This window comes from Adiantum capillus-veneris, chromosome 6 (assembly GCF_014529385.1).
Source record: "Adiantum capillus-veneris isolate H3 chromosome 6, ASM1452938v2, whole genome shotgun sequence".
Classification (NCBI taxonomy): domain Eukaryota; kingdom Viridiplantae; phylum Streptophyta; class Polypodiopsida; order Polypodiales; family Pteridaceae; genus Adiantum; species Adiantum capillus-veneris.
The window spans coordinates 155,543,366-155,569,071 of NC_140936.1; the positions used below are offsets into that span (position 1 = coordinate 155,543,366).

At 48.6% G+C, this 25,706-nt stretch overlaps 1 protein-coding gene across 5 annotated transcripts in view; it reads right to left on the bottom strand.

The window, feature by feature from the left end:
* LOC147456546 (protein ZINC INDUCED FACILITATOR-LIKE 1-like) overlaps nt 1–25,706 on the bottom strand; it is a 238,449-nt gene that overhangs the window by 13,428 nt on the left and 199,315 nt on the right. For 4 of the 5 annotated variants that reach the window (XR_015188465.1, XR_015188464.1, XM_086514982.1 and 1 more), the window contains one exon: nt 11,492–11,580. The exons of the other annotated variant lie outside the window; for it this stretch is intronic. Coding sequence is in view for 2 of the 4 variants with exons in the window: in XM_086514982.1 (XP_086371108.1) it covers nt 11,492–11,580 (89 nt within the window). In the remaining 2 variants the exon portion in view is untranslated. The remainder of the gene's footprint in view (nt 1–11,491; nt 11,581–25,706) is intronic. 5 annotated transcript variants of the gene reach the window in all.

Below are 25,706 nucleotides of genomic sequence, written 5' to 3' on the forward strand. Positions count from 1 at the left end.
GACTTCGTATTGTGCAAAGTATCATGATGGAATATGCTCAATTTTACTTGCCGTTGTTGCACTAGCCTCGCTCCCGTCTCTCATTGCTTATGTCTAATATTGTATCTCACTTGTGGTACACTAATTCTCATGAGAAACGCCTCCGTTTGTTAGCAATGGAGAAACTTTGCACTTCGAAGCGTCTTGGGGGGCTGAATATTTTGGACCTTCGACAACATGCATTGGCGAGGAAGGCAATGTTATTGCCTACTCTTGGGCGGCAATCTCAGCCATGTACAGTTATGGTTGCTGATGTATGTCGGCACGTTACCACTCCCGCTTTTGGTCTTTGGCAGACTTCCCTTTGGGAGATTGTGTTTGGCAAGTTGGATGGTTATGTTCCTGGTTGCTTATTCACCTCTGGCTTGCTCTCCGCTTGGAAAGATGTTACGGATCATCTCTACTGGCATGGCAGGCAACAAGCAGATGGGAATTCGTTGCGTTTGGAAAGCATTCACTCGAGTAAGGTGTTCTCTCTTACCCTGGTTGATCAATCGCCTCGTCAAGCCTACTTCCTCTCTGGTCGTGGCATATGCGTAGTGGATGATGTGCTGGATTCATCTGGGAATTTACTTACCTTGTATCAAGCAACGGCACGCTTTGGGTTGGGCATGCATTATCGTCAGATTTGGAGCCTGCTTCAGCATATGCTGGCTGATTTCCTCCCTGTTCCGCCGCTGACAGGTGGTTGTCGTATATGCAGGATTGGAATCTATGGGACACTCCTGTGGATGCCATTTATGCCCGACATATATATGCTTCCCTTGTGAAAGAATCTTGGCTGCTGGCTGATCATTGTAATGCGCTCTGGGCCTCGTACAAATTTGAAAGATGGTGGAGACAAGCTCTCACTGCGATTTGGAAGTCTCGCTTGCCTCTTAAGGAGCGTCTGTTTCGGTGTTGTTTGTTGGAAGTTCTTCCGGTTGGAACTCTCCTTGCGGCGCGTCGCATTAGCTCCTCTCGTTGTGTCAGCTCTTTGCTGCTGATGAGAATATCAAACATCTGCTTTGGGATTGTCGCTGCACCAGGACATTCCTAAGATGCGTTTCTGCTTGTATGCATCTTCGATTTCCCTCGGCAGTTTTCCACATACATTTCTGGCTTTTTGCATTCTTCCGACTCCCCTCCAACGGTTTGCCATCTTCTTTGCTTGGATTAGATTTTGGTCGATGTGGTCCCTGTGGCACCATCGCAATCTCCGTATGTTTCACCGACATGAGGCGGATCCTTTTCCTTCGTTCAAGATTTCGCTGAGGCAACCGTTACATTTTGCCTTTGACACTGGGGACATATTCCTGGAAATCGTGCAACTCTTCTATGTTTGCTTTTAGCGATTTTACATCGCAGAACACAGTTGTGTTCTTCTCTTTATTTCTGATTTTTTTGGTGGGTTTTCCTCGCTTTCCCACTTGTAAATTAATCAAACCAGATTTACAAAAAAAAGTGGGTGCTTGAGTTATGTCTAGTCACTGTGAATTAGACTTGCGTTTGAACATCTTTGCTTGATAGGAGGTTACGAAGGGCGGTTAAGAAATCCTATGAGCATGACCCATGGCTTATCTGGGAGCTATCTTTTACACTTGGCCTATAGTCTCTTGGCAGTACTAGCCTCGACACCAAAGCTAGCGTATGGGCTGGTGGTATGAGTCCTTGAATTTGTGGAACTAGGCCACTGTAGCCATAGGCCCCCACGCCCATGGCTAATCTAATTAGGCTCCAGGTCTGTTACCTCAGTAACATGTCTATCCCTTATGTTGTTTCTGTGCATGTTTAGCTTGTAATATGTCATGTGTGAAGGTTGGATCCTTCGGAAGCACTAACAATCAAAATCCCCTTGTATCTTAGTCTTGCTCCTTGGTCTGGAGACATGTATGTATGAGCTCTATTGTTCAGTCCTATAGCTAGAATGTATCCTGTTCTTCGTTGTCTACTGTGTCTCTTGTCACAACTATATCTTCTCTGTCATTACTTCATTTGTGTCTATTGTCTTAAGAGCAAGATTTCCTGCATACTGTGCTGACAAGTTATCGAACGCACCATGACAATTTGAGTACTGCAGAACTACTTCAACTACATGATAAACACTTCTCAGGGCGTCCTGAGTGCAGTCTCAAGTGGGCATGCATGCAAAACTAAACCACAGAGCTTAAACATTTTTTTTCCCATGGTTTGCCATGTTCATTTGTGCTTGCTCTAATATGCAATCTTTACTAAATCCAGTTCCCGCTCTGCCATGAAATATTTCCCCCTTTTCTTAGACATCATCCTATGATGCATCAGACCTATTCATTCTCGAAGGTCTTAAGATACTCCCTTCATGTGCTCCAACAATATATCCAAAGATGCATCCTAAAGTACTCATTTTAGGATCGAATGACAAATATTGTATTTGCAAAGCTCCAGCCATCAGTTAATGCATCTAGAAATTGTTCTACGATGCACAAATTTAGAATTACGTTATGATTTGGTCTGCATTGTGCCCTTTGCATCATGTTCTTGTATTCTCGCACGTTCAATTTCAGTGTCTTTTGGGGTGGCAGTCCTTGATTCTCTCATCTCTGCCCAGGATCTCAGCAAGTAAAATTTTGTCCCCAGATGCTTGCTTTGGGTATTGTTGCATCTAGTCAACCGCCTTTTGCATCTTCAAGGAGACAGGCAATGAGAGAGTCCTGTGACAAACCTGGGCCCATGTTGGATTTTGAGTTTGGTTCTGACCCCACAAATGGGATATGGGACCATACTAATGATCTGTTGGTGGTACGCTTTTCGAGTGTTTGATTTTTACACATCTTCTGCTGCATTTCACCTAGAGCAAGCACCATGGTTAACATAAGACTTCGGCCCCACTTCACCAGTTTTTATCTTGCTGGCACAAAGCATGCTTCTGTGGCAAGCTTTGTGAGTGGGTCTCCCTTTACACAATTTCCATATCTAATCTGACTAGCCTTTCCATGAACTTGGTAATTGAATTTCCTTGAGGTCATGATTCCATATGGGTGGATCTTGGCCACTCGACAGTGTTAGCGGGAACGTCCCATTTTAGCAAGAATCATACTTTTAGACAAGAGAGTTAGGAGTTAGTTCAACTATATAAAGAACACTTTGTATTACCTCTATGGATTGCCTGAAGTGCTGAATAGTGATTATGAAACACACGTAAGTTATCCTCACAGCATTCTGAGCCCTTTGGACAAGCTGAATGCATGCATTGGACGATGGAGGATGTTGCATACGCATGCCTCTAGTTGTCAGATTGATCGAGAAAGGTATCTCCCATAGTTTGAATTCTCTCATAGTAATTTGAAGCATGTTGCTACTAGTTATAGTCCAATCATGCTCATGTATAGTTATGAGCAAAACCACCCATTTCTGTTGGACACAATGGGGCCAAGTTGCAATAGTTATAGAATTTTTTGCAGGATATGCAAAAAATGCTTACAAATTGCAAAGTAAATTATAAAGATTGCAGAAGATCGTGCCAACCAGTATGGCAGCCAGGTGAGCTCCACATTGGGTATGTGCAAATATTTTCAAATTCTGATGGACTAAGAAATGCTCCGCACTGACGCATGTTCAAAATAATATTCTCAATATTATGGACCGCATTCCAGATGGTGCAAAAGAAAAGCAATGTATCCTATAAATAGTCACTTCTTATTTCGTATCCGTAAGTTCATTCAGTGTTTCCACGGTAGCTGTTTAAAGGATTGTCTAGATAGGATGCACACATTGGTCAATGTTAGCTGTTTAAAGGATCATCTTGATAGGATGCACACACTGGTAAACCTTAGTTGTTTAAAGGCCTTTCCACGTTAGCTGTTTAAAGGATCATCTGATAGGATCCACACACTGGTCAACGTTAGTTGTTTAAAGGCCTTTCCACGTTAGCAGTTTAATGGATCGATTTGATAGGATGCACACATTGGTCAACGTTAGCTGCTTAAAGGATCATCTTGATAGGATGCACACATTGGTCAATGTTAGTTGTTTAAAGGCCTGTCTCAGTAGGATGCACACATTGTTCCACTTGAGGAGATTCATAATTTGGGGGATACTACTTGCTATGTGCCACTTAAATCTGTGCTCGTCCTTGATCTAAAGGTGAACTATCAGACGTCTTCCATAGAGTATCTAATCAAGTGCAAATAGTCCTAAGTCAGCAACAACTTGGGGCTCAGTGAGGTTGCTTAAGGGTCACTTTCCCACTTATACTACCGAGAGGAAGCGTTACGTCCCTAAGACATTAAGGTGGGCGCTTGAGTTATGCCTAGTCAGTGTGAACTAGACTTGCGTTTGAACACATTTGCTTGACAGGAGGTTAAGAAGGGCGGTTAAGAAATCCTATGAGCATGACCCATGTCTTATCTTGGAGCTATCTTGTGTGATCATTACACTTGGCCTATAGACTCTTGGCGGTGCTGGCCTCGACACCCAAGCTAGAGTATGGGCTGGTGGTATGAGTCCTTGAGTTTGCGGCACTAGGCCACTGTAGCCATAGGCTCCCACACCTACGGCTACGCCAATGAGGCTCCAGGTCTGTTATCTCCTTCAAATGTTTATCTCTTATGTTGTTTATGTGCATGTTTGGCTTTGTAGCCTGGCTACAATGTCACTTCACAGGAAGGCAGACAGTTGGACAGTTAGTACAGTTGGTCTAGGCTGTGTACAGTTGGTCTAGGCTGTTTCACACTGGACGGACCCTCTGGGCTGGGAGTGACGTGGCAGTGGCAGGGTACCGACGGTGGTCTAGTGGACATCGTGGCCAGGTCACCACATGGCTGACATTTATGAGCCGTTGGTGGCCCTTTATGATGGTACATATGAGTAGTAGCGGTTGGTCATCGATCATTCTTCTTCACCTTTGGTCCAGCATCGTGCTAAAGAGCAGAGTCTTACACCACTGTTGAGTAGCTGGTTTCTTCGCTTCGCCTGTGCAGCCTGTTGGTCTGGTCCAGTTTCATCCTTGATAGCTTAATCTAGCTGGTCTAGTCTCTCGCCTTGCTGGTCTGGTCCCCTCTTGCCCTGGTCCAACTTGCCCTCGTCTCTGGTCTAGACCCCCTCGACCCTGGTCTAGTCCTCCTCGTCCCTGGTCCAACTGGTCTCGTCACTTGCCTGGTCTAGACCCTGGTCTAGTTCTCCTCGTCCCTGGTCTAGCTGGTCTAGTTCTCCTCGTCCCTGGTCCAGCTGGTCTAGTCAATCGTCTGGTCTAGTAGAGTCCAGACCAGTCTTCAGCCAGTTCAAGGTTTTCTTGCCCAAAGCTTGGTTGGTTTGGAGGTCACTGCATGACACATACAAGGAGGTCTTTTGAGCGTCAAAGCCCACTATTGAGCCCTCTGAAGTACTATCACAGAAGACGACCTTTGACACCTTGTAGAAATCCTTCAACCTCATCACCTATACCTCCACATATCACATCACCCATTCCTTCATCAGGTTCCCCATCTTCCCGATCACCTTCTCCAGAAAAGCTCTCACCCATTCCTTCGTCATCAGGTCCCTTATCTTCGCGATCACCTTCTCCAGAAAAGCTCTCTCCTATTCTGCTACAGCAAGCTATTGTGCAACAGACTCAGCAAGGGGTCATGGAGCCATTAGCTAGTGTTTTGGCTAAGGTAAACATCAAGTTCCCTACATTCAAAGGTCTTTCTTAAGAAGATGCTGACGACCATGCAAGGAGGTTTGTATCTCTTTGTAGGGGTCGTGGTCTTAACAGGGAAGATGCTTATTTGGTACTCTTTCCATCCACCTTGGATGGCTTAGCAGACAAATGGTACAGCCAGTTTGCAAAGAACCATTTTGCAACCTGGGCAACCTTAAGACAACAGTTTTGTGCAGCTTTCAGGCCCGGTGACTACCAGGAGAAGGTGTTGGATGAGTTGGCCAACATGGTGCTCCAGCCAGAGGAGACTTTTGCAGAACTTATGACGAAAACCAAGTCTCTGGTTGCCAAGCTTCCCCAGCAACCAGGTGAATTTATGGTTAAGAAGTGGGTAGAGAAGGCGCTTCCCAAAAGTTCTCAGCAAAAACTACGAGAGAGTCTCTGACCCAACGCCACTCTCGAAGAGTTCATCGCAGCTGCTACGAGGATAGAGGGGGCTAGGAAGCTGTTCACCAACCCCCCTCACACAGAGACCCCCTCTGTGTTTTTGGAAAGCCCTTCTGATTCTATAACTTCTTTACGCAGGGAACTGGAAGCCCTAAACTTATAGCGAGCTCTTCAAGAGGAGAGGTCCTTCTCTCTTAGACAAGAGAAGCCTCCACATCACGAGGCATTGGAACAGATTAAGCGCGAGCTGGAGGAGCTCAAGTGTCAGCAAGAGACCAAGGCTACGGTTTGGTGTAGCTCATGCCGCTCTCCAGGGCACCCTCCACAGGAATGCCCCTTCGGGTGTACTGTCACTTCTGTGAAAAATCTGGACATGAGGACAAGGACTGTTACTACCTCAAGGGATTGCGACAAATACAACAAAGTCTTGGTCCTACTCTTCAACAAGGGCCAACACCTGCATCTAACATGGTTTCTCCTTGTGGCCATCCGCACCATATGCCACCTTTGCTGACAGCCCCTCCTATGCCAGGTACTTTTCCGTCCCAGAGCTTTTATCATACCCTTGCTCCCTCATCACCTCAAAGCTTCTATGCTACCACCTCCAACTCAATGCACCAGGAGCAAGGACCACCTCGTTCCCCGTTTCGTCCTTCCAATCGGCCCATACTCTGCTACAGATGCGGAGAATATGGGCATTACCAAAGCAAATGCCCTCTGCCCGAAGGCTCTCCTCCCTGCCGTCATTGCCCTGATATGAAGGATTACTACAGTAAGGATTGCCCTAAAATTCGTGCATCTACGGCTTCGAACCCAAGTCAAAGCCAGACTGAGTTTGCCTTTCCCAAGCTCAATTTGATAGCAGTTAGCACTGTTTCTAAGCCGCCCCCTTCTACTCACGTGGTTACCCCTAAAAATAAGCCGCCGCAGTTGGCAGAGGAACCATCGGGCGTCCTCACCCGGGCCCAGAGAGCTGCTCTCGGTCTTAGCATTCCATCAAGTTCAACTTCCCCACACAATCTCACACCAGTGGATACCCTACCTACAGCTGTTAACAAGCCATCCCCCAGTGCCATCAAAGAATCCCAATCTTTGCTCTCCGATATCGATGAAGCTTTCTTTGAAGCAGTTTCCGATCTACAGAAGATCAAGGGACCAGAGGAACAACAGGTAGAAAAAAAGATGCTTACAGCAAAGACAGTCTTGAAGAACACTTTCCAACAAGTGTCCCTCTATGACATGCTGCGACTAGATGCAAAGTTTAGAAGTGACACCCTTGCAGTTATTCAGTCACTTTACCCTGGAGCAGGTCCTAGTGGCGGGCACCTCCCAGTGCAACCATCAGAGTCCTATATGATATCCAATCCCGCTGCTCCACTCACTGATTATAGAAGCCCTCGCCTCACAGTGTCCGTTTTGGGTCGGCAATTCTCAGGAGTGATAGTGGATGGTGGATCTGGCATCAACCTGATGCCCGAGTTCACTATGTTAGCTCTAGGTCTACAGCCTACTCGCCCTGCTCCCTTCACAGTTACATTGGCCGATCAACGAACAGTCTACCCAGTGGGCATAGTGGACAATGTGCCTTTGCAGGTACAAGACTTTACTTTTAACTTGGATTTTGTTGTGGTTCGTCTTCCCCAAGTTGAGGGCGGATTTCCTTTGCTCATTGGAAGACCATGGCTGCGACACACTAAAGCACTTCATGATTGGGGAAACAACGCAATGTGGATACATGATTCTGGCTCCTCAATGCAACCCATTCTCTTAGAAGGTGGTATGGATCCGGTGGTGCAGCAAGTTTCTTTGTCAATGGAAACCAACCCTGCACAGGAACAGCCTACTACACCTGAAGGGTCAAACGAAGATCTGCTGGAGTGGTTGGAGGCTACCAAATCTATGCCTTGTTATGGAGTCTCTATTCACTCTTTGCCTGGAAAAACACCCTCTTCAAATGATTCCACAGTAGCTAAATCTAATGTGCCACCTGAGCCTATGAAGAAGCATAGAAGCAGTAAGAAATCTTCTCTACAGGAGTTCACCCCCCCTCAAACATCAATCCCTTTGGTGTCTGCTTCTCCGACCAGAACAAAGCTCTCTTATGTGCCTAGCAAACTCCCTTCTCAGAGGCCGTCCTGCAAGATGAATTCCAATATCATGATAGTTGTCTTGCTCATGGTAGCTGTCTGCTCTTACTTGTACCTATCTACCCTTACCCCCTCGCCCTCCTCTCCATTGCCCAGCTCTTGCCCTATTCACCCCACTCCCTCCCTGCCCTCGCCTCCTTCCCTACCCCACCCCCCTTGTCTTTCCTCTCGCCCTCGCCCCCTACCCTACCCTTCCCCTCCCCTCTCGCCCCTACCCACCCCCCCACCCCCTACCCTCCCCCTCTCGCCCCTACCCTCCCCCCCCACTCCCTCTCGTCCCTACCCTCCCCTCCCAGTCCCTCTCGCCCCTACCCTCCCCCTCTCGTCCCTACCCACCCCTCTCGCCCCTACCCTCCCCCTCTCTACCTCTCGCCCCTACCCACCCCCTTACACACTCTCGCCCCTACCCTCCCCCTACTCGCCCCTAACCACCCCCTCTCTGCCCTCGCCCCTATCTAGCCTCCCAGCCACACCTTTCCCCCCCGCCCCTACCTAGTCTCTCCTCCCCCTCCCTCACCCCTACCTAGCTACCTAGTGAGCATAATCTGTGGTGGAGCCAGTTGGAATTCTGGGACTATGCAATCATATTGGTTTGAAGCCTATTCAAAAGCTTAAGGCATTAATTGTCAAGCAGGACAGTGTTTTACTCGGGCTGATGGTAATCCATCTTTTCGAGAGAGTGTTGTTGCAGAAAAGTATGGCAAGGTTCATCTGCAACTGCCAGGCTATGCAATCATACATATTCAGTTCTTGCTTAGTTACAAGCTTAACGCAATCGCAATCAAAAAAGATGTACGGATGCAGTAGCTAGTGGTTTTCCTTCACAGTTTTTTCAGTATTCCTCTCACCGAGACGGTGAGCGGTCTTGTGGTGGGCAACCTGTAGCTTGGCTATAGTGTCACTTCACAGGAAGGCAGACAGTTGGACCGTTAGTACAGTTGGTCTAGGCTGTGTACAGTTGGTCTAGGCTGTTTCACACTGGACGGACCCTCTGGGCTGGGAGTGACACGTGGCAGTGGCAGGGTACCGACGGTGGTCTAGTGGACATCGTGGCCAGGTCACCACATGGCTGACATTTATGAGCCGTTGGTGGCCCTTTATGATGGTACATATGAGTAGTAGTCGTTGGTCATTGATCATTCTTCTTCACCTTTGGTCCAGCATCGTGCTAAAGAGCAGAGAGTCTTACACCATCCATGCACATCTGAGCCTCGACACGCCATTTTGTACCTGTGAGTCCTGGACTGGAGCTGAGTGTGCTGCCACGCCAGAGTCTGTGCACGGTTTCTGTTGTTATCCATTGTTTTTGTGTTTCATTCTGTTGAGAGAGTTTCTATTTGTTGAGTGAGATTGTCACGCACATTGCACTGAGGGACACCCACACTGTAGAGAGCACGACACATTATCCGCGCTACAGGCTTGTAATATGTCATGTGTGAAGGATGGATCCTTCGGAAGCACCAAAACTCAAAATCCCCTTTGTATCTTATTCTTGGTCCTTGGTCTAGAGACACGTATGTATTGGCTCTATTGTTCAGTCCTATAGTTAGAATCTATCCTGTTCTTCGTTGTCTACTGTGTATCTTGTCACAATTAAATCTTCTTTGTCATTAATTCATTTGTGTCTATTGTCTTGAGAGCAAGATTTCTTGCAAACTGTGTATTGGGAAGAGGATGGGGTCTAGGAAGGCCTCTTTATTTGCCATGAGATTATGGAGGTGATTAACATTTTGACAAATAGATGCACGCCATGTGTGCAAGAATGGTGGGTATGTAAGAGAGGTGTCAGAGTGGTCAAAGGATGCACTTTTCCCCCCCAAAAAAGAGGGTGGACAACTTTAGAATTTTTGGCCTTCCATAATTCCTACATTTGATCTCCGATTTCAGCAGAGATTATAGACCTGTAATCTACATGCTGCGCTCTTTCCGTAGATATGTTACATGGTATGGTTTTTCCCGCTAGATTTTAAATTTCATTTTGGGAGAAAATGTGAATTCAAATAAATTAGCCGTTTTGCCTGTTTGAAATCAAAAGATGTCCTTCTGATTGTTTTCTTAATACTAGAGGTTTGACTCCCTTAAACCGGCAAAAAAAGACGCCCTTCTAGACCCCATTCTCTTTCTAATAACTAATAGGTTATCGAACGCACCATGACCACTTGAGTAGTGCAGAACTACTTCAACTACATGATCAACACTTCTCAAGGCGTCCCTGAGTGCAGTCTCAAGTGGGTTGCAAGCAAAAATAAACCACAGAGCTTAAACATTTTTGTTTCCATGGTTTGCCATGTTCATTTGTGCTTGATCTAATGCGCAATCTTTATTGAATCCAGTTCCCACTCTGCCATGAAATATCTCCCACTATTCTTAGATACCATCCTATGATACATCAGACATATCTATTCTTGAAGGTCTTAAGATACTCCCTTCATGTGCTCCAACAATACACTAGATGCATCCTAAATTATTCATTTTAGGATCAAATGACATTATATTTGCAATGCTCCAGCCATCAGTTAATGCATCTAGAATTTGTTCTATGACGCACAAATTTAGAATTATGTTACTATTTGGTTGACATTGTGCCATTTGGATCATGTTCCTGTATTCTTGCATGTTCAATTTCAGTCTTTCTTTGGGGTAGCAGTCCTTGATTCTCCTCTCTGCCTAGGATCTCAGCATGTACAATTTTGTCCCCAGATGCTTTCCTTAAGTATTGTTGCATCTAGTCAAGCCTGACTGCCTTTTGCAACTTCAAGGAGACAGGCATTGAGGCAACAAGAGAGCCATACATGCTAGCCTCAGCTGTATTCATAGTTTAAGCAGCAACAGTGTTGTTGCAACACTTTTGGGACTCATATCAGTATAGGAAAAAATTCTGTCCTGTCAAGAATTAGGAAGATTGTTTTGCCTGCAACTCTTCCAGCAACATGAACAGAAACCAGCTGTTTGCCATGGAGGACATTTTACAAGGGGAATGAAACAAAATGAATCTTGTCTTTGATCAAAACAATAAAACTATTAATCATAAGCTAACCTCGTGCTATAAATCTGGTTATATATGAGCTCCGTCACATGTATAACCAATCTTATCTCAATGAAGAAGAAACCCATGACTTACAATTAACAAAAATTACAACATATAATTAAAAATGAAATACTTCATCCAACGTTTCCATCACTAGAACACCACAAAAGTGAAGAATATGATTGTTATTGTTTAATGCATGGTGTTAAATGTGTGCTCAAGCCAACTCACAATGCTCCTGCGCATGCCGGTCCAATAGCTTGAAAGAATGACATGACACTTGTGGAAAGACCATTTGCCATTCCTCTTTGTGCCTTTGCCTGAGAAAAAAGTTCCAATTTTACAGGATTTTTTTTTCTTTTTACTTGTCCCAAGTTGGAAAACTTTATAACCACTATTGAATTCACATTATGCCGCAGAGCTTCAGACATTCAATACAAGGTATGCCACAAAGTACATGGCAAAAGTTCATAATCAATTGAGTGAAGAAGAAAAAGACGGAGACCCTGAAGGAAGATGTCAAAAGGCATGTAACTTCGGCAAATTTTTTTCTTGAAAGCTTGCCAAGTCCTTAGAGTGTGCGGCTTGGGGTTATAGACATCCACCACTTCATGGCACTTTCTCTGATTAAAAAAAAATGGTGGATCACAAAAAGATTTGATTCTTCTCGTGCAAGTAATCTTGAATTCCTTATGGCTTATGCCCTATAAGATAGAGGGATGAAGACGGGAGCATGCCCGATGCGTGATGAAGTAAGGGTGGGAGTAGCTAATAAGCCCGGGGCGGGCGATTACTTTTTTCCAAAGAGCGGCCTATTTTAAAAGAAGAGTTCCTACCAACTTCTGGGATGGGGCCCAAGGGACCTAAAGACAATAAATAAAGCATGACCAACACACACACACACACACACACACACACACACACAAGCTTGCCGTAAAAACTTGATGACATGGCAACCTGTATGGACACCCACGATTTGCGTTGATGACATGGCAGCCTGCATGGACTTCCACAAATTGCATTGCTGAAGTGGCATTTAGATTATTAGTGCTGGCAGCTTTGGGCGCCAGCTTTTGGGAGCAGATGCTTTTAGAACTTAATGCTTTTCATGTAACTGCTTTTGAGAGGCCAAGGGACTTTAAATATGTGTTATGGGCTCAGTCTCTGGCACGTCTCTGCGTGGGAGTGCAGAGGATAGAGTATCAACTTGTACTGAGTTGAAGCAATATAAATTAATACTAAAAGGGGCGCCAAGGTTTGGGGCGAGTCCATTTTGGGGCGGAACTCTGCCACTCCCCCTCTCGTGTGTCGTGCACTCTCTCTCTCTTTCAGTTCAGTTGTTATTTGAAGTGCTTAAAGTTGTTCAGTCTATTCTTTGACGTTGGCACGTGGTGCCCATCCCGGTTACAAAGACCATCTTCTTTGGACGACAAATGATGGGTTTATCTCATGCCCCAAGTATATGGACACCCACCTATCTCATGGCATTAGATGTATTACTGGTCAGCTACGCACCTCATCTCACTAGTTGGAGATAGAGACTGGCCGATACAGAGGTATACCCCCAGAGGAGAGATTATGCCAAGTTTGCCAGAGAAAGGGATGGTTGCAAGAAGATTATGCTGATTTTCATATCAGACACCAGTCTACGATGTCTCAAAGCTTCAAGAGGCGGCACAGTCTTCATCTTCTGATGCATCCTCGCCAACCAGACCTCCTGACCCGGTCAGAGAAGTCAACCTGGGCGACCCTAACAACCCACAGTCTATCCTTTTAGCCGATTGGTTATGGGATCACCACGCGTTGCTCGATCAAGTAGTCTCTTTTATGCACTCTTCTAAGGATGTTTTTACCTAGTCTTACAAAGATTTGGAAGGAGTCCCTCCAGAAATGGATGTCCACATTATCCCTCTGGTCAAAGGGGCTAAGCCAGTCAGAGGTCGAGCTTACAAGCTCAACCCCAAGTATGTAGAAGCTGTCAAACTGTAGCTAGAAAAAATGTAAGAAGCAGGGATCATTGTACATGTGGAGCACTCTGAGTGGCTGTCACCCATGGTCATAGCACCCAATTAGCAATCAAACAAAATCCGAGTGTGCGTCGATTACCACGTTTGAACAAGGTAACAATTTTAGATGGTTGAAGATGTAGCATGGCACATACTTTATAGTTTCATGGACGGGTTTAGCGGTTACAATCATTTGGGCATTCATCTTGTAGACAAGATCAAGACTGCATTTGTGACTCCATGGGGTACATTCAATTTTACAAGGATGTCTTTTGGGTTGAAAAACGCCCCTCCATCTTTCAACCTTAAAGTATACATCATCTTTTATCCTCTGTTCACTAATCATCTTCGAATCTTCATGGATGATTTTTCGACATTGTCTTGCACAGAGTGTTCCACCCCAGTGGAAAATTTGGAGAAGCATCTAGCTCAGCTCTCTGCAGTCTTCCTCAAGTGTCGAGAGGCACGCATGAAGCTCAATCTCAACAAATGCCACTTTTTGGCAACTCAAAGTATGCTCTTGGGTCATGTGATGCCTGCTAAAGGGTTGGTCCTGACCCTAACAAGATAGTGGCCATTCTGAGATTGCATCTCCCTCTTAATCCCAAGGGTGTTCAAAGCCTCGTCGGTCATACAGGTTATCATCGCACGTTCATTCGCATGTATGCTGATGTTGCCCAACCCCAGTGCTACTGTACACTTTCAGTGGTCCACGGCCGAAGCCCAAGCTTTTGCTTGCCTAGAAAAGGCGCCTGATTGAAGCTCTTATTTTAGTTGCACCGGACTGGTCTCTCACCTTTCATGTACATACTGATGCTAGTCAAACTTCGGTAGGTACTATTCTAACTCAACCTAGCAAGGAGTTCAACTTGGATCGGCCCATTCATTATGCAAGTCGTTTGCTCACTAAAGCTAAGTGTAACTACAATACAACAGAGAGGGAGGGTTTGGCTATTGTTTATGCCTGCAAAAATTCCAGCATTTTTTGTTAGGGGTTCACTTCACCATTATTACTTATCATCATGCCTTGTGTTATCCGCTCAATAAGCCACAAGTCGCAGGCCGAGTTTGGCGATGGCTCCTTCCGTTCTAGGAGTTTGATTAACAAGTGGTCCTTCGTCCAGGCAAGCGTCACGTCATGGTCGACCACCTCTCTCACATACAAGTGAAGAAGCTACAGGTGTTGACGATGACTTCCTAGATAGCACTCTCTTTACACTAGACACAACACCGGAATGGTATGGTGGTGCGTTGGATTTGCTGTCCCCTCCCCTCTACGCTTTTCGTGTGTGTCCATGTGCTTCCCTAGAGTTCTCCCTTGCTTCAATCTTCTAGCAGATTCACCAGTATACGCCTGTCAAATTTCGTGCACCTTATGTTTCACACTCTTTCAATTCCTTCAATTGACTCCCTCTCTGCCCAAGGTCAACTGCTAAGTGTCTATCTTCACAAACTCTTGTATTCGGCTATTTTGAATTATGGTATGAAATCGGTTTTCTTAAGGTGTGTATTAACGTCAGTTGGTTCCGAATCGCGCGCTCGCTGTTGCCTCCCCCTTGCTTCACCACGCGCCGCCCGTTGCCCTGCCCTGCGCGATGATGCTGCCAGCCCTCGCACGCAACCCGCCCCCGCTCACCCTCTGCCCACGCGCGGTAAGCCCTGCCTCCAGCACCCCCGCCTTCGCTGACCACCTCCCGCTCGTTGCCTCCAGCACCCCCCTCCCGATTCTCCCTTGTGCAACTCCCCTTGAGCAGTCGGTTTTCTCTTGCACCTGGACCTTGAGGGATCGTCCTTCACTCTCGAAGCTCATCAGAAGTCGTCTGGTCTTATCATTTGTTGCACTCACAACAGTAGACACAAATGGAGGCTCATCCTCTGCCCCTGAGGGACTCTCGAGAAGCCCCCTCGCCTGACCCTGCAGAGCCCACTATCCGACTTGCTCTCTCGCCGACAGAGCAAGCGAGCTTAGCCACAGAAGTGGAGCGCCTCCAAGCGACCTCCGTCATCTGCAAGATCATCGGCACCCGACCTAGCAGAGGGAAGGTGCGTGATCTCCTCCAGGCCCACCTTTTAGCAGAGGTGGGCAAGATTCTCAATGTTCAGTTTCTTGGGCGTAGATACTACCAGATAGAGTTTGAGACGCCCGAGATGGCATCCAAGGTCGTTGCGATGAGCCCCTTGGCCATCCAAGCAGTTCAGGCACACTTTCGACAGTGGCGTCATGGTTTTGACCCAGCTACCGACGTTCTTGTTGAGGAGGTAGACCCGCCCATCTCAGTTTGCTTCCCCGTCTTGAGAAGGGAGTATCTTCTGCTCCTTTCTAGGATAGGCTCAGAGATTGGAACTGTCCTGGAGACTCGCATGGCACCCTCTGTAGCTGCCAAGGTGGTTGGCATTCCCACAATACGTGTTCTGGTTCGGGACACCCACACTCTCTTGAAGGTCATCCTACTACCTAGGGTGAGTGGTGCATAGTTACATGGGAGGGCGGGTCGGGATCGGGAACGGAGATGGGGACGGGGACAGGACAACAGAAGTCAGGAAACGGGGACAGAGGTTGGAACGGCAAAAAAAAAAAAAAATTGTCATTTTTTGACCTACACACATGCCACACACATAGAGCATCACTTTGACCACAAATTAACACTAAATAGACCAAAGAGCACGAGTCATATAGGCCACAAATGTGCTAATAAAACATCGATGGATACAAAATGAGAAGTGCATGCCACAAGGGCTCAAAATGGACAAGCCTCAAGGATAACAAAAAGTACAAAGGGCTAGGTAGAGTCTAGACTCTAGACTCTAGAGTAGACTCTAGACTCGAGAGTAATCGATCATCAATGATCATCAAACTCCGGAAGTGCTCGCCTGCTGAATCTCCATATCGTTGAAGTAGTCGAGGTCGTCAGCGACATATGAGGCCTCGCGAGGCTCGCATTGAGGCTCGAAGTCCTCCTCTAGCTCCTCCAAAAGTGTCTTGGCCATAGATGGATTCTCTTGTGCCATCTCCCACTCAGTGAAGGGATCTGCCTTGTGTGTGACTCTCTTGGCAAGCATACGCAAGTTAGCGCTCACAAACACCAAATCATTGGCCCTCTGGACCCCAAGGCGATTCCTCTTCTTAGAGGCAATGTGGCTGTACATACTCCATAGTTGCTTCAAGCAACTAGTGGTACATGCTTGGCTAAGGACACAAACAACCAAGCGCTGCAAATGTGGGCCATCTCCTCCATAGTGCTCCCACAAGAAAACCGAGCCAATCTTGTGGCGATCAACCTGTGCATCTACACATCCATAGGAGCCCTTCTTTTGCCTGTAGATGAGTAGCTCGTCTCTAATCTTGCACCTAGTGTCACTGCTAGGCTCAAGGCGCTCCAAGGCAAGCCGCCATCCTTTGCTCACCTCCTTGTCGGTCTCTTGAAGCCTTCCTTGAAACTCAGGGTCAAGCACATAAGCTGCCGCATGAAGTGGATAGTAGTAACCATTCCACCTCGACTCACAGAAGCCATGAATCTCTGCATACTAAACAGGGTCAGGCACAAGCTTCTCAAGTGTCTCTATCATCCGATCCATGGCTTCGTAGACTTTGCCGATGCATGGCTGCAAGCCATCCACAACTCAAAGTAGGTGTAGAACAGGCTTGACCATGGCGTCAAGAGTCTTCACCTCCTGCCACCAAGCGGCGTCATCGGCCCATTCTCAGCATTTCAATCCTGTTGCTGATGTAGACTCCGGCATGGCCTGGAACTCATAACTGAGAAAGAGGCCCCTTAAGGCTCCGCCACATGTAGACAAGCGGCCTAGCATAAGCCAAATGAATGCAAATCTTGTCTCTGAATATTTGAGCAAGGACAAGTGGCTCCTCTTTGAGAACTCATGGCGCACTTTTTGCTGGTTGAGCACAAAAAGGAGACGATTCGGAAGGCGTCACCAATGTGGGTGAAATCCATGACAAGCGCCCTATGTCCTTGAGGAGGTTGTTGAGGCAATGCGCCATGTAAAATGTGACATTGATGCTTGGATACATGCCCTCAATGATAGTTACGACTGCCCTATTTGACGCTTCTCCATCTGCAACCATACAAAGGACATTCTCCGGACCAATGATCTCCATGGTGCTTTTCCACTCCGGACCAATGATCTCCGCGGCTGTGCCACAATCGGATGCATCATGTGACTCCACAAACTAAATCTCCCACAGAGAGTAGGCCACCACTCCGTGGATGGACCGCTTGCGGGTGTCCCTCCATCCATCTACAAGGAGAGAGACACCATTGGTCTCCCACAAATCCTTTGTTGCTTGGGCCACTTGCTCCACGGCAAGCTTCTCTTTGTCAAGGAGGGTGGTGCGAAGCCTCTCCGATGTAGGTGGCACTTACGAGGAGCCATATTCCCCTATTTTCGTAACCATGGTTCGAAAGTATGGAGACCTTTTCACACAAAATAGAGCATGTTATGTTAGTATGGAGAGTCGAGAGTCGCGACCCCATAATGAATACAAAATGGGAGATTGCAATGTGCATATGCCAAAGGAAACTCACCGCAAAGCATGGAAGGCAATGTGGTCGTGGAATAAGAATCGGGCAACCGACCTATCCACCTCTTCCTTCAATTTCGGATTCCAATTTTCGTTGAGGGTGCTTTGGCGATGCGCAACGGAAGAGGACCGTGTAGATGCATTTGTCTTGAACGCTTGAGAGGGGGAGTCAAAGTTGGCTTCCCTTTGCTCTCATGGTGTTGCCGTGGCGGTGGGATTAACGGAAACAAAATGGCCCCTCTTGGCCCCTTCCGCGACCTCATACACCGCGAGTTTCTCAAGAAGCTCCAACCTCTTCTCGGGAGATACTTGAGGGTAAAACTTCACCTTGTGACCGGGTTCATGAAGAAGATGGGCTCACTTTGTTTGCAACACCCGTTCTCTTGTACGGGCATAGCTTGGTCTTGCACTGCCACCTTTACCACGCGTGGTAGAGTCGACTTCATCCCACACGACCATGTTTGCATGGCGGGCCTCCTTCGAGAAGAGCTGGCTTGAGAAGTGGAGTTAGCTTGAGATGACATGATGGTGGAGAGAGAGTAGAGCTAAGAGCTTGTGTGGAGAGAGAGTAGAGGAGAGCTTCAAAGTTGAGAGGGTAGAAAAGGGAGAGAGTGGATAGAGACTCGAGAGACTCAAGGGTAGAGCTTGAGCGCTTGTAGGTAGACCGTAGACGGCGTAGAGTATAGAGAGTAGACGGTAGACCGTAGAGAGGAGAGCTTGAGAGAAGATGAGCCCCAAGGGCTGCTTTTATAGCCTCCCAAGGGCCACCCCCCCCCCCCCCCCCCCCCCCCCCAAAGAATTGAACGCTGTCTGCAAGCGACGGTTAAAAACGGTCCATTTTTTCGAATTTTAAAATTCTACCCCCGTCCCCATCCATCCCAGGTCCGGCAGCTTGCGGCCCCACCGGTCATATGAATTTCGGACAGTTGCCCTCCGTCCCCGGCCCGCGGCCCTAGGCCCCGTCTCCTGTAACTATGGACGAGTCGCTTTTGCCACGAGTCGCTTGGCGAGAGAGGAATAGCCTTTCTTGCGACCCCCCCCCCCCCCCTTTCTGGTGCAGACATCTCCCTTTGCAGCAATTCCTCGTGGATCGACGAGCTTCGACATTCGTCATCGATGGGACTTTTTTGCCTACGACTTCACACGTTTTCTCGGCGACCCTTCGCCAGACTTTGAGGCAGTTTGCTTCAAAGTTTATGTTCTGTTCCTTGCAGCTAGAGGGATAGAGGCCCTAGACTCAGTGGTTGGCTTCTCTTTTCCCCTATGTGGCAGGGACCAGCCTAAGTGGACCTTGGACTCAGTGTTAGAGTTGCTGCAGGCACAGGCCCTCGAGTTCTCACCACATGGGAGACTTAAGGGTTACAGACTTGGTTCAGACTTTGTGGTTGCTGACCAAGTTCTGAGTGACACCTCCAGACTCGACAGGATGTAGACACATTGTGGTACATTTATTTGCTGACACGCAGAGCTTGCCATGCTATGTACACATACATGAGGACTCCTGGATAGAGGAGGTTCCCCTGCGCACGGCTCGTTCTTCTTGAGCCTAGGCTAGACACTCCTTGCAGTCACGCCTATCTCGGGGACGCTCGGATGCGGATTATTCCCCATCCAAACCAGCATCTAGATAGCACTGTTAGTTGCTGTTGTAGCTTCAGTTCTTTCTAGCTCTCCATGAGGATCGTCTCATGGAACGTGTAGGGATTAGGTGGGCCCCAGTTTCAGCGCCAGAGGGGCCGATTACGATAGGAGCTTCAACGATCCACTGCCTCAAAAAAGGCAACTGTCACTCTATTACCTACCTGAGTCCACTGAGATGCCTGTTGGTGAAAGGCAAACTCATTACGCCTCTCCTCTGTGCAAGCAAGCTCCTATCGAGCCTGCTGTAACTGCTCCTCCAACCAGGGACTGTCTGGATGCTGCTCTTGCATCCTCTGTAGCGAAGCAATGCCTCGTCTGAGACACTGCTCCTCCTCTCTCGCTGCAGCCCGTCGAGCCAGAGACTCCTGCAGAAAAAAGTGGCTAGCTGAGCTAGGCCTAAGGCCACTCTGTCTGCAGGTAAAGCCTGGCTGTCCATGCCCTCTGTCCAGAGAGCCTCTACCCTCTCTCTGAGTGCTGAGTCCAACAAGACCCGCTCTGGGATGCGAAGCATCGTGCTCCCACTCCTCTGCCTGTCTGCCACTGTGAGGATCACTGGTGCATGGTCCGAGAAGGATGTCCCTGCCAAGATGCTCACTGATCCCCCCAAGTCACTGAAGTGGTCACTAGTATAGAAGCGATCTATCCGCGATAGATTCACTCCTCCCACTCTGCGGTCCGATCCAGAGAAGGCAAGACTCTCTGGAGGCCTCACAAAGCCAGAATGCTGCCATGTATCCGAGACCCTTAGAGTCATACACAACCTCTCCCAAGCTGCTAACTCGACTCCATGCACAGTAGCATGGCTGCCTCCGATCCTGTCAGAAGGGTCCTCCAACATGTTGAAGTCCCCTCCTACACACCAATGGTCAACCTGTGGCAAAGACTCAACAATCTGTGACCAAAATTCTGCACGAGCACTCGCCACATTGGGCGCATAGATGTTCAAGAAGCCCACAAGGCCACCCTGAACCTGCAAAGTAATCCACTGAGTCCTGCATGGCACAATAATCCCTCTGCCCACAATGGCCTGCTGCAATGAGTCCGCAATAGTCATACATACCCCACCCTGGATGCCTCCAGGTCCAAAAGCAGCTGACCAAAAGGTATCATAACGTCGACCCAAAATCTGACCACATCGCCGAATGCGGCTCTCAGACAAATGGTGCTCCTGAAGCATAAGGAGATCAATCTCTCCTCCCACAAGGCAACGCTGAAGCTCCTGACGCAATCGGCCCCGATGTCGCTGAAACTGGGGCCCACCTAATCCCTACACGTTCCACGAGACGATCCTCATGGGGAGCGAGAGAGAACAGATGCTGCCGCAGCAGCAAGACGGGCTATCTTCGAGGCAGGCTTGGATGGGAAGTAATCCGCATCCGAGCGTCCTCTAAATAGGCGAGCTTGTAGTGAGTGCCTGGCCCAAGCCCAAGCAGAGCGAGCCGTGCGTAAGCAACCTCCTCTGACGAGGAGTCCTCATGAATGTATACATAGCAAGGCAAACACTGCGTATCATCAAAAAAGTACACCACAATGTGCCTACATCCTACTAAGTCTGGGGGTGTCAACGCAAACTTGGCCAGTGGCCACAAAGTCTGCAGCAAATCTGTAACTCCAAGTTCTCCCATGTGGGGAGAGAACTCGAGAACCTATGTATGCAACCATCCCACCACTGAGTCAAGGGACCACTCTGTGTCGGTCCTACCACAGAGGGGAAAGGAGAAACCAACTGCTGAGTCCAAGGCCTCCGTCCCCTAGCGGCGAGGAACAGAGCGTGGACCCTGAAGCAGGCTGCCTCGTGGTCTGCTACGGAATCGCCGAGAAAGCGAGTGAATCCGTAATCAAAGAAATCCCAGCGGCGTCGGAGGTCAATGCTCGTCAGACCACGAGGGATAGCTGCAAGGGAAGATGTCTGAATCTGCAGAAGGGGCTGCAAGAATGGCTGACCCTCTCTCGCTAGGCGACTCGTGGCAAAGGCGCTGCCAAGAGATCTCCTAGCCGTCGGCGAGGGACCAGTCAGTCTCCTGAGTCGACGGTGGTACTGAAGCAGGAGGGGGGGAGAAGGAGCAGGGGGGGCGGAGGAGAAGAGAAGCGGGGTGGGGCGACAGAGACAGGGGGGCGAGGTGGGGAGTGGGCGGGAGCAGAGGGCGAGGGAGGGGATGAGGAGGAAGAGGGAAAATCTGGAGGTGGGGTGGCTGGCGAGGGTGAAGCGGATGTGGAGGCTGGCGTAGGGGACTCCTCCTGCTCAAGAGGACCAAAGCGGTTCCCCGTCGGAACCCACTGCTGCTGAGTAGGCACTTGAGGGCCACTCTGAGTGCCAGGCTGTCGCTGTGGCCCTTGGCGTCGACGGCCACGGGCCTGCTGCCACCCCTCCTCCGCTGGAGCCCCAGGCTCGGAGGGTGGCTCAAAATCTGTGCGCTGTGCCGCTGGCTGTGGCTGCGGCCCAGCCTTGGTAGACTGGGACTGAGGCTGAGGTGCAAGTCGAGGCCTCCTCCGTGGACAGGCCTTCGCTAGGTGGCCCATCTTTCTGCAAATGAAGCACTGGTTCGGGAGACCCGAGTACTCCACACTCTGTCTAAACAAACCCCCACTCACCCGAGGCAGAAGGATGACCTTCGGGAGCGTGTGGGTATCTCTGACCAAAACTCGAACTGAAGGGATGCCAGTCGCCTTGGCAGCTACTGATGCTGCCGTATGAGGTGTCTCCAGGACGGTCCTGATGGCGGAGCCAATCCTGGAGAGAAGTGGAAGGTACTCCCTCTGTAAACCCGGAAAGCAGACTGAGATGGGGATGTCTGCCTCCTCTACTAGCACATCCGAAGTCGGGTCGAAACCATGTCGCCACTGTCGAAAGTGGGCGCGTGATGCTCGGATGGCCAGTGGACTCATAGCTATGACCTTGGAGGCCATCTCGGGAGTCTTGAACTCGATTAGGTAGTACCCCCGTCCGAGGATCTGGACATCCAAAATCTTGCCCACCTCTGCGAGAAGGCGGGCCTGGAGAAGGTCTCGCAGCTCTCCTCTGCTAGGACGGGTGCCGAGAACCTTGCAGATGACAGAAGTCGCCTGCAAGCGCTCTACCTCTGCGGCAAGGCTCGCTTGCTCTGTCGGCGAAAGAGCAAGTTGAATGGTGGGCTCAGCGGGGTCGGGCGAGGGGGCTTCAGGCGAGTCCCTCTGTGGCGGAGCTGGAGCCTCCATCTGTGTCTACTGCTGAGTCGAAGAAGCGGACGGTGAAGAAAAACTGCAACCGAGTACGCCGAAAACTTGTCCGAAGAAAAAATGTTGTAGAGCCAGGTGCAAAAAACCTTCGGGGACAATGAGGAACGGGGGGGGGGGATGGAGGGAAGGATAAAGAGGGAAGCGAAGGTACAAAGGCTGCGGGGGGGGTAGGGAGAAAACAGCCAGGGAATGGGGGGGGGCGGGAGAAAACAGCCAGGGAATTGGGAGGGGGGGCGGGCGGGCTAGGGGGCAGCTAGGGGTGAGGGTGGCGGGCAGCAGGGGGCAGTGGTGGCGGGCTGGGCTGGGTGAGGGAAACAGCGCGAGGGCAAGAGGGGGCAGGGGGAGGCAGCGCGAAGGCGAGGGGGAGCAGCGTGGGGGGGGCTGGGGGCAGCACGAGGGCGAGAGAGAGAGAGGGGGGGTGAGGGGCAGCGATGGCGCAAGGGGGGGGGAGCGTGCAGCAGCAGCGAGCAGTGTACTTGTGCCTTTGGAGCCTTTTCACCTTGTATGTGTTTGACGCTCAACTGACCGCCTTGTATGTGTCATGCAGTGAACAGTGAAGAGCACAGGTCTAACACAGAACAGGTGAGGATATGACTAGACCACCTGGTCCAGGACCAGTGACTAGACCACCTACCAGGGCGAGGACTGACCAGGATCCAAGACCAAGGACCAAGGCGAGGACTAGGACGAGGACCAAGACCTGGACTAGGGCGAGATGTTAGGGAATAAAGGCCTAAGTGCCTTGTACTTATAACTTATAAGTTAAAAAGACTTATAAGTGAGGGGGCCCAAGTGTGAATGGCCCCCTAGTCACTTACTCATATACTCAAAGGTGAAGCCCAAATAAAATAGCGTGGCTTTTTCCCAAAAATTCAACGAGCTCTCTCTCTCTCTCTCTCATGTTTTCTCTGCGTGAGCTTCTTCAGCGCCTCTCTTCTCTTCTCCTTCACTCTCATTGCATAGGACAGCAAGTGGGCTCTCTCTCCTGCTCCCCCACACATGGTATCAGAGCTTTAGGGTTTCCAAGAGAGCCATCTTCGCAACACATCAGAATTCTGTTTTTGCTCGCTGCGGGAAGGATATTCAACCGTTTTCGATCAACTCTGTCGCGAAGGGATCCTCTCACCGTGTAGAATCGACCTCCGGTGACAGTTTCCCCAAAATTAGGGTTTCAAAAATTGGCGAACAGCAGCCTATTTCTGCTGAAATTGACCAATTTCGGGGTCAATTTGATGCAATTTCATTAGGGCAAGGCTCACAGGTCAATCTTACAGGTGTTTCCACCAACGAGGTTCTGAAAATTCAGCAAAACAGGTGTTTACAGGTCTGATTTTTGCCCTGAAACAGGGAATTTCAGCAAGCAAATGATGTATACACCTTGTGGAAACCTTTGGTAAGGGCTTGGCAGTGAATGTACGCCGTTTTGGGGTGATTTCGCGTGAAATTTGCTCGCTGTTTTTCTGTAACAGCAAGCTGTTTTTTGCCCGATTGCGCACATTTGGGCGTGTTTAGGTCGGCAAAACAGGGTTTCAGTGTTTGCAATCACTCAGAATGGCTTCTAGCAGTGAAAGTGGCAATTTGTTGCACATTCGCAAGCTTGAAGGTGCCCATAACTTTGCTATATGGAAGAAGCAATGTTATAATGTGATGTTGCAGAAGAAACAAGCGAAACCTATTAAGTTACAGGGTGTGAAACCGGTTGATATGGAGGTTGAAGAATGGGAAGAAGTGGACGAGTTGGCTCGCTCTACGATCATGCTTTCGGTGTCTGACAATTTACTCTTCAATCTAGAGAATGAGCAGACAGCATGGGGCATGTGGAAGCGTTTAGACGAGTTGTATGCACAGTAGAGTGCTGCCAGTAAAGTGTATTGGCTTAAGAAGCTTATGGATCTCCGCATGAAGGAGGGTACGCACATGTCAGTGCACCTCAATGAATTCAATTCTATTTTCAACCAACTGATAGAGCTGAAATTCACGATTGATGAGGAGTTCAAAGCTACTTTTCTGCTATGCACATTGCCCGAGAGTTGGGATGTATTCCGGACAGCTCTTAGTAACTCAAGTGCGTCACTTAAGTATGCAGATGTAGAGAGTTCTCTCTTGATGGAAGAGATGAACAGGAAGAACACCACAGGCGGGTCTTCTAATGCATTGCACTTGAGAGGCAGGTCTCAACAGAGGGAGAAATCTGACAGTAAGGACAGGGCACGCAGCAAATCTCGTAGGAAAGATGTTGTGTGTCATCATTGTGGAAAGAAAGGGCATTATAAACGGGAATGCTATGAGTGGAAGAAAGAGAAGAACAAGGGTGCTGAAACTGATGCAAAGGACAAGGGAAATGCCAAGAAGAGCACTGTGTTGATTGAGGAAATCAATGTTGCTAGTAGTTGTGACAGTGACAGCAGCACTGACGTACTCAATGCCTCTTCTGTGGATGCACATACCCTTGCTATGGGTTCTGATGTGGACATGCATACTTGGATTCTTGATTCAGGTGCCTCCTTTCATGTAACACCTCATAGGGATTGGTTTACACAGTACTCAGGTGAGGTGCAGGGCACTGTTTATTTGGGAGATAACTATGCATGTGACATTGCAGGTATTGGCAGTGTTCAGTTTTCTTTTGCTGATGGTATGACTTTTGTTTTGCACAAAGTGCGTCATGTGCCACAACTCAAGAAGAGTTTGATTAGTACAGGGCAGCTAGATGATGCAGGCTATCACACCACTTTTGGTGATAGTAAGTGGAAAATTTGTAAAGGGGCCCGGATTGTAGCCAAGGGTTGTAAATCGGACACTTTGTATCCTTTGCATGTATCTAGTGTGCGTGACCATGTTGTCGCCGTAACCGAGCAGCCAAGTGTTTCTTTGTGGCATGGCCGGTTGGGACACATGAGTAAAAGAGGAATGGAAACTCTGTCTCGTTGTGGTTATTTGCCGTGTTTGAGGTATGCTGATTTTTCTCATTGTGAGCACTGTATTTACGGAAAGCACAGTCAAACACCGCACAAAAGGTCACTTTCTTTGAAGTCTGACAGGT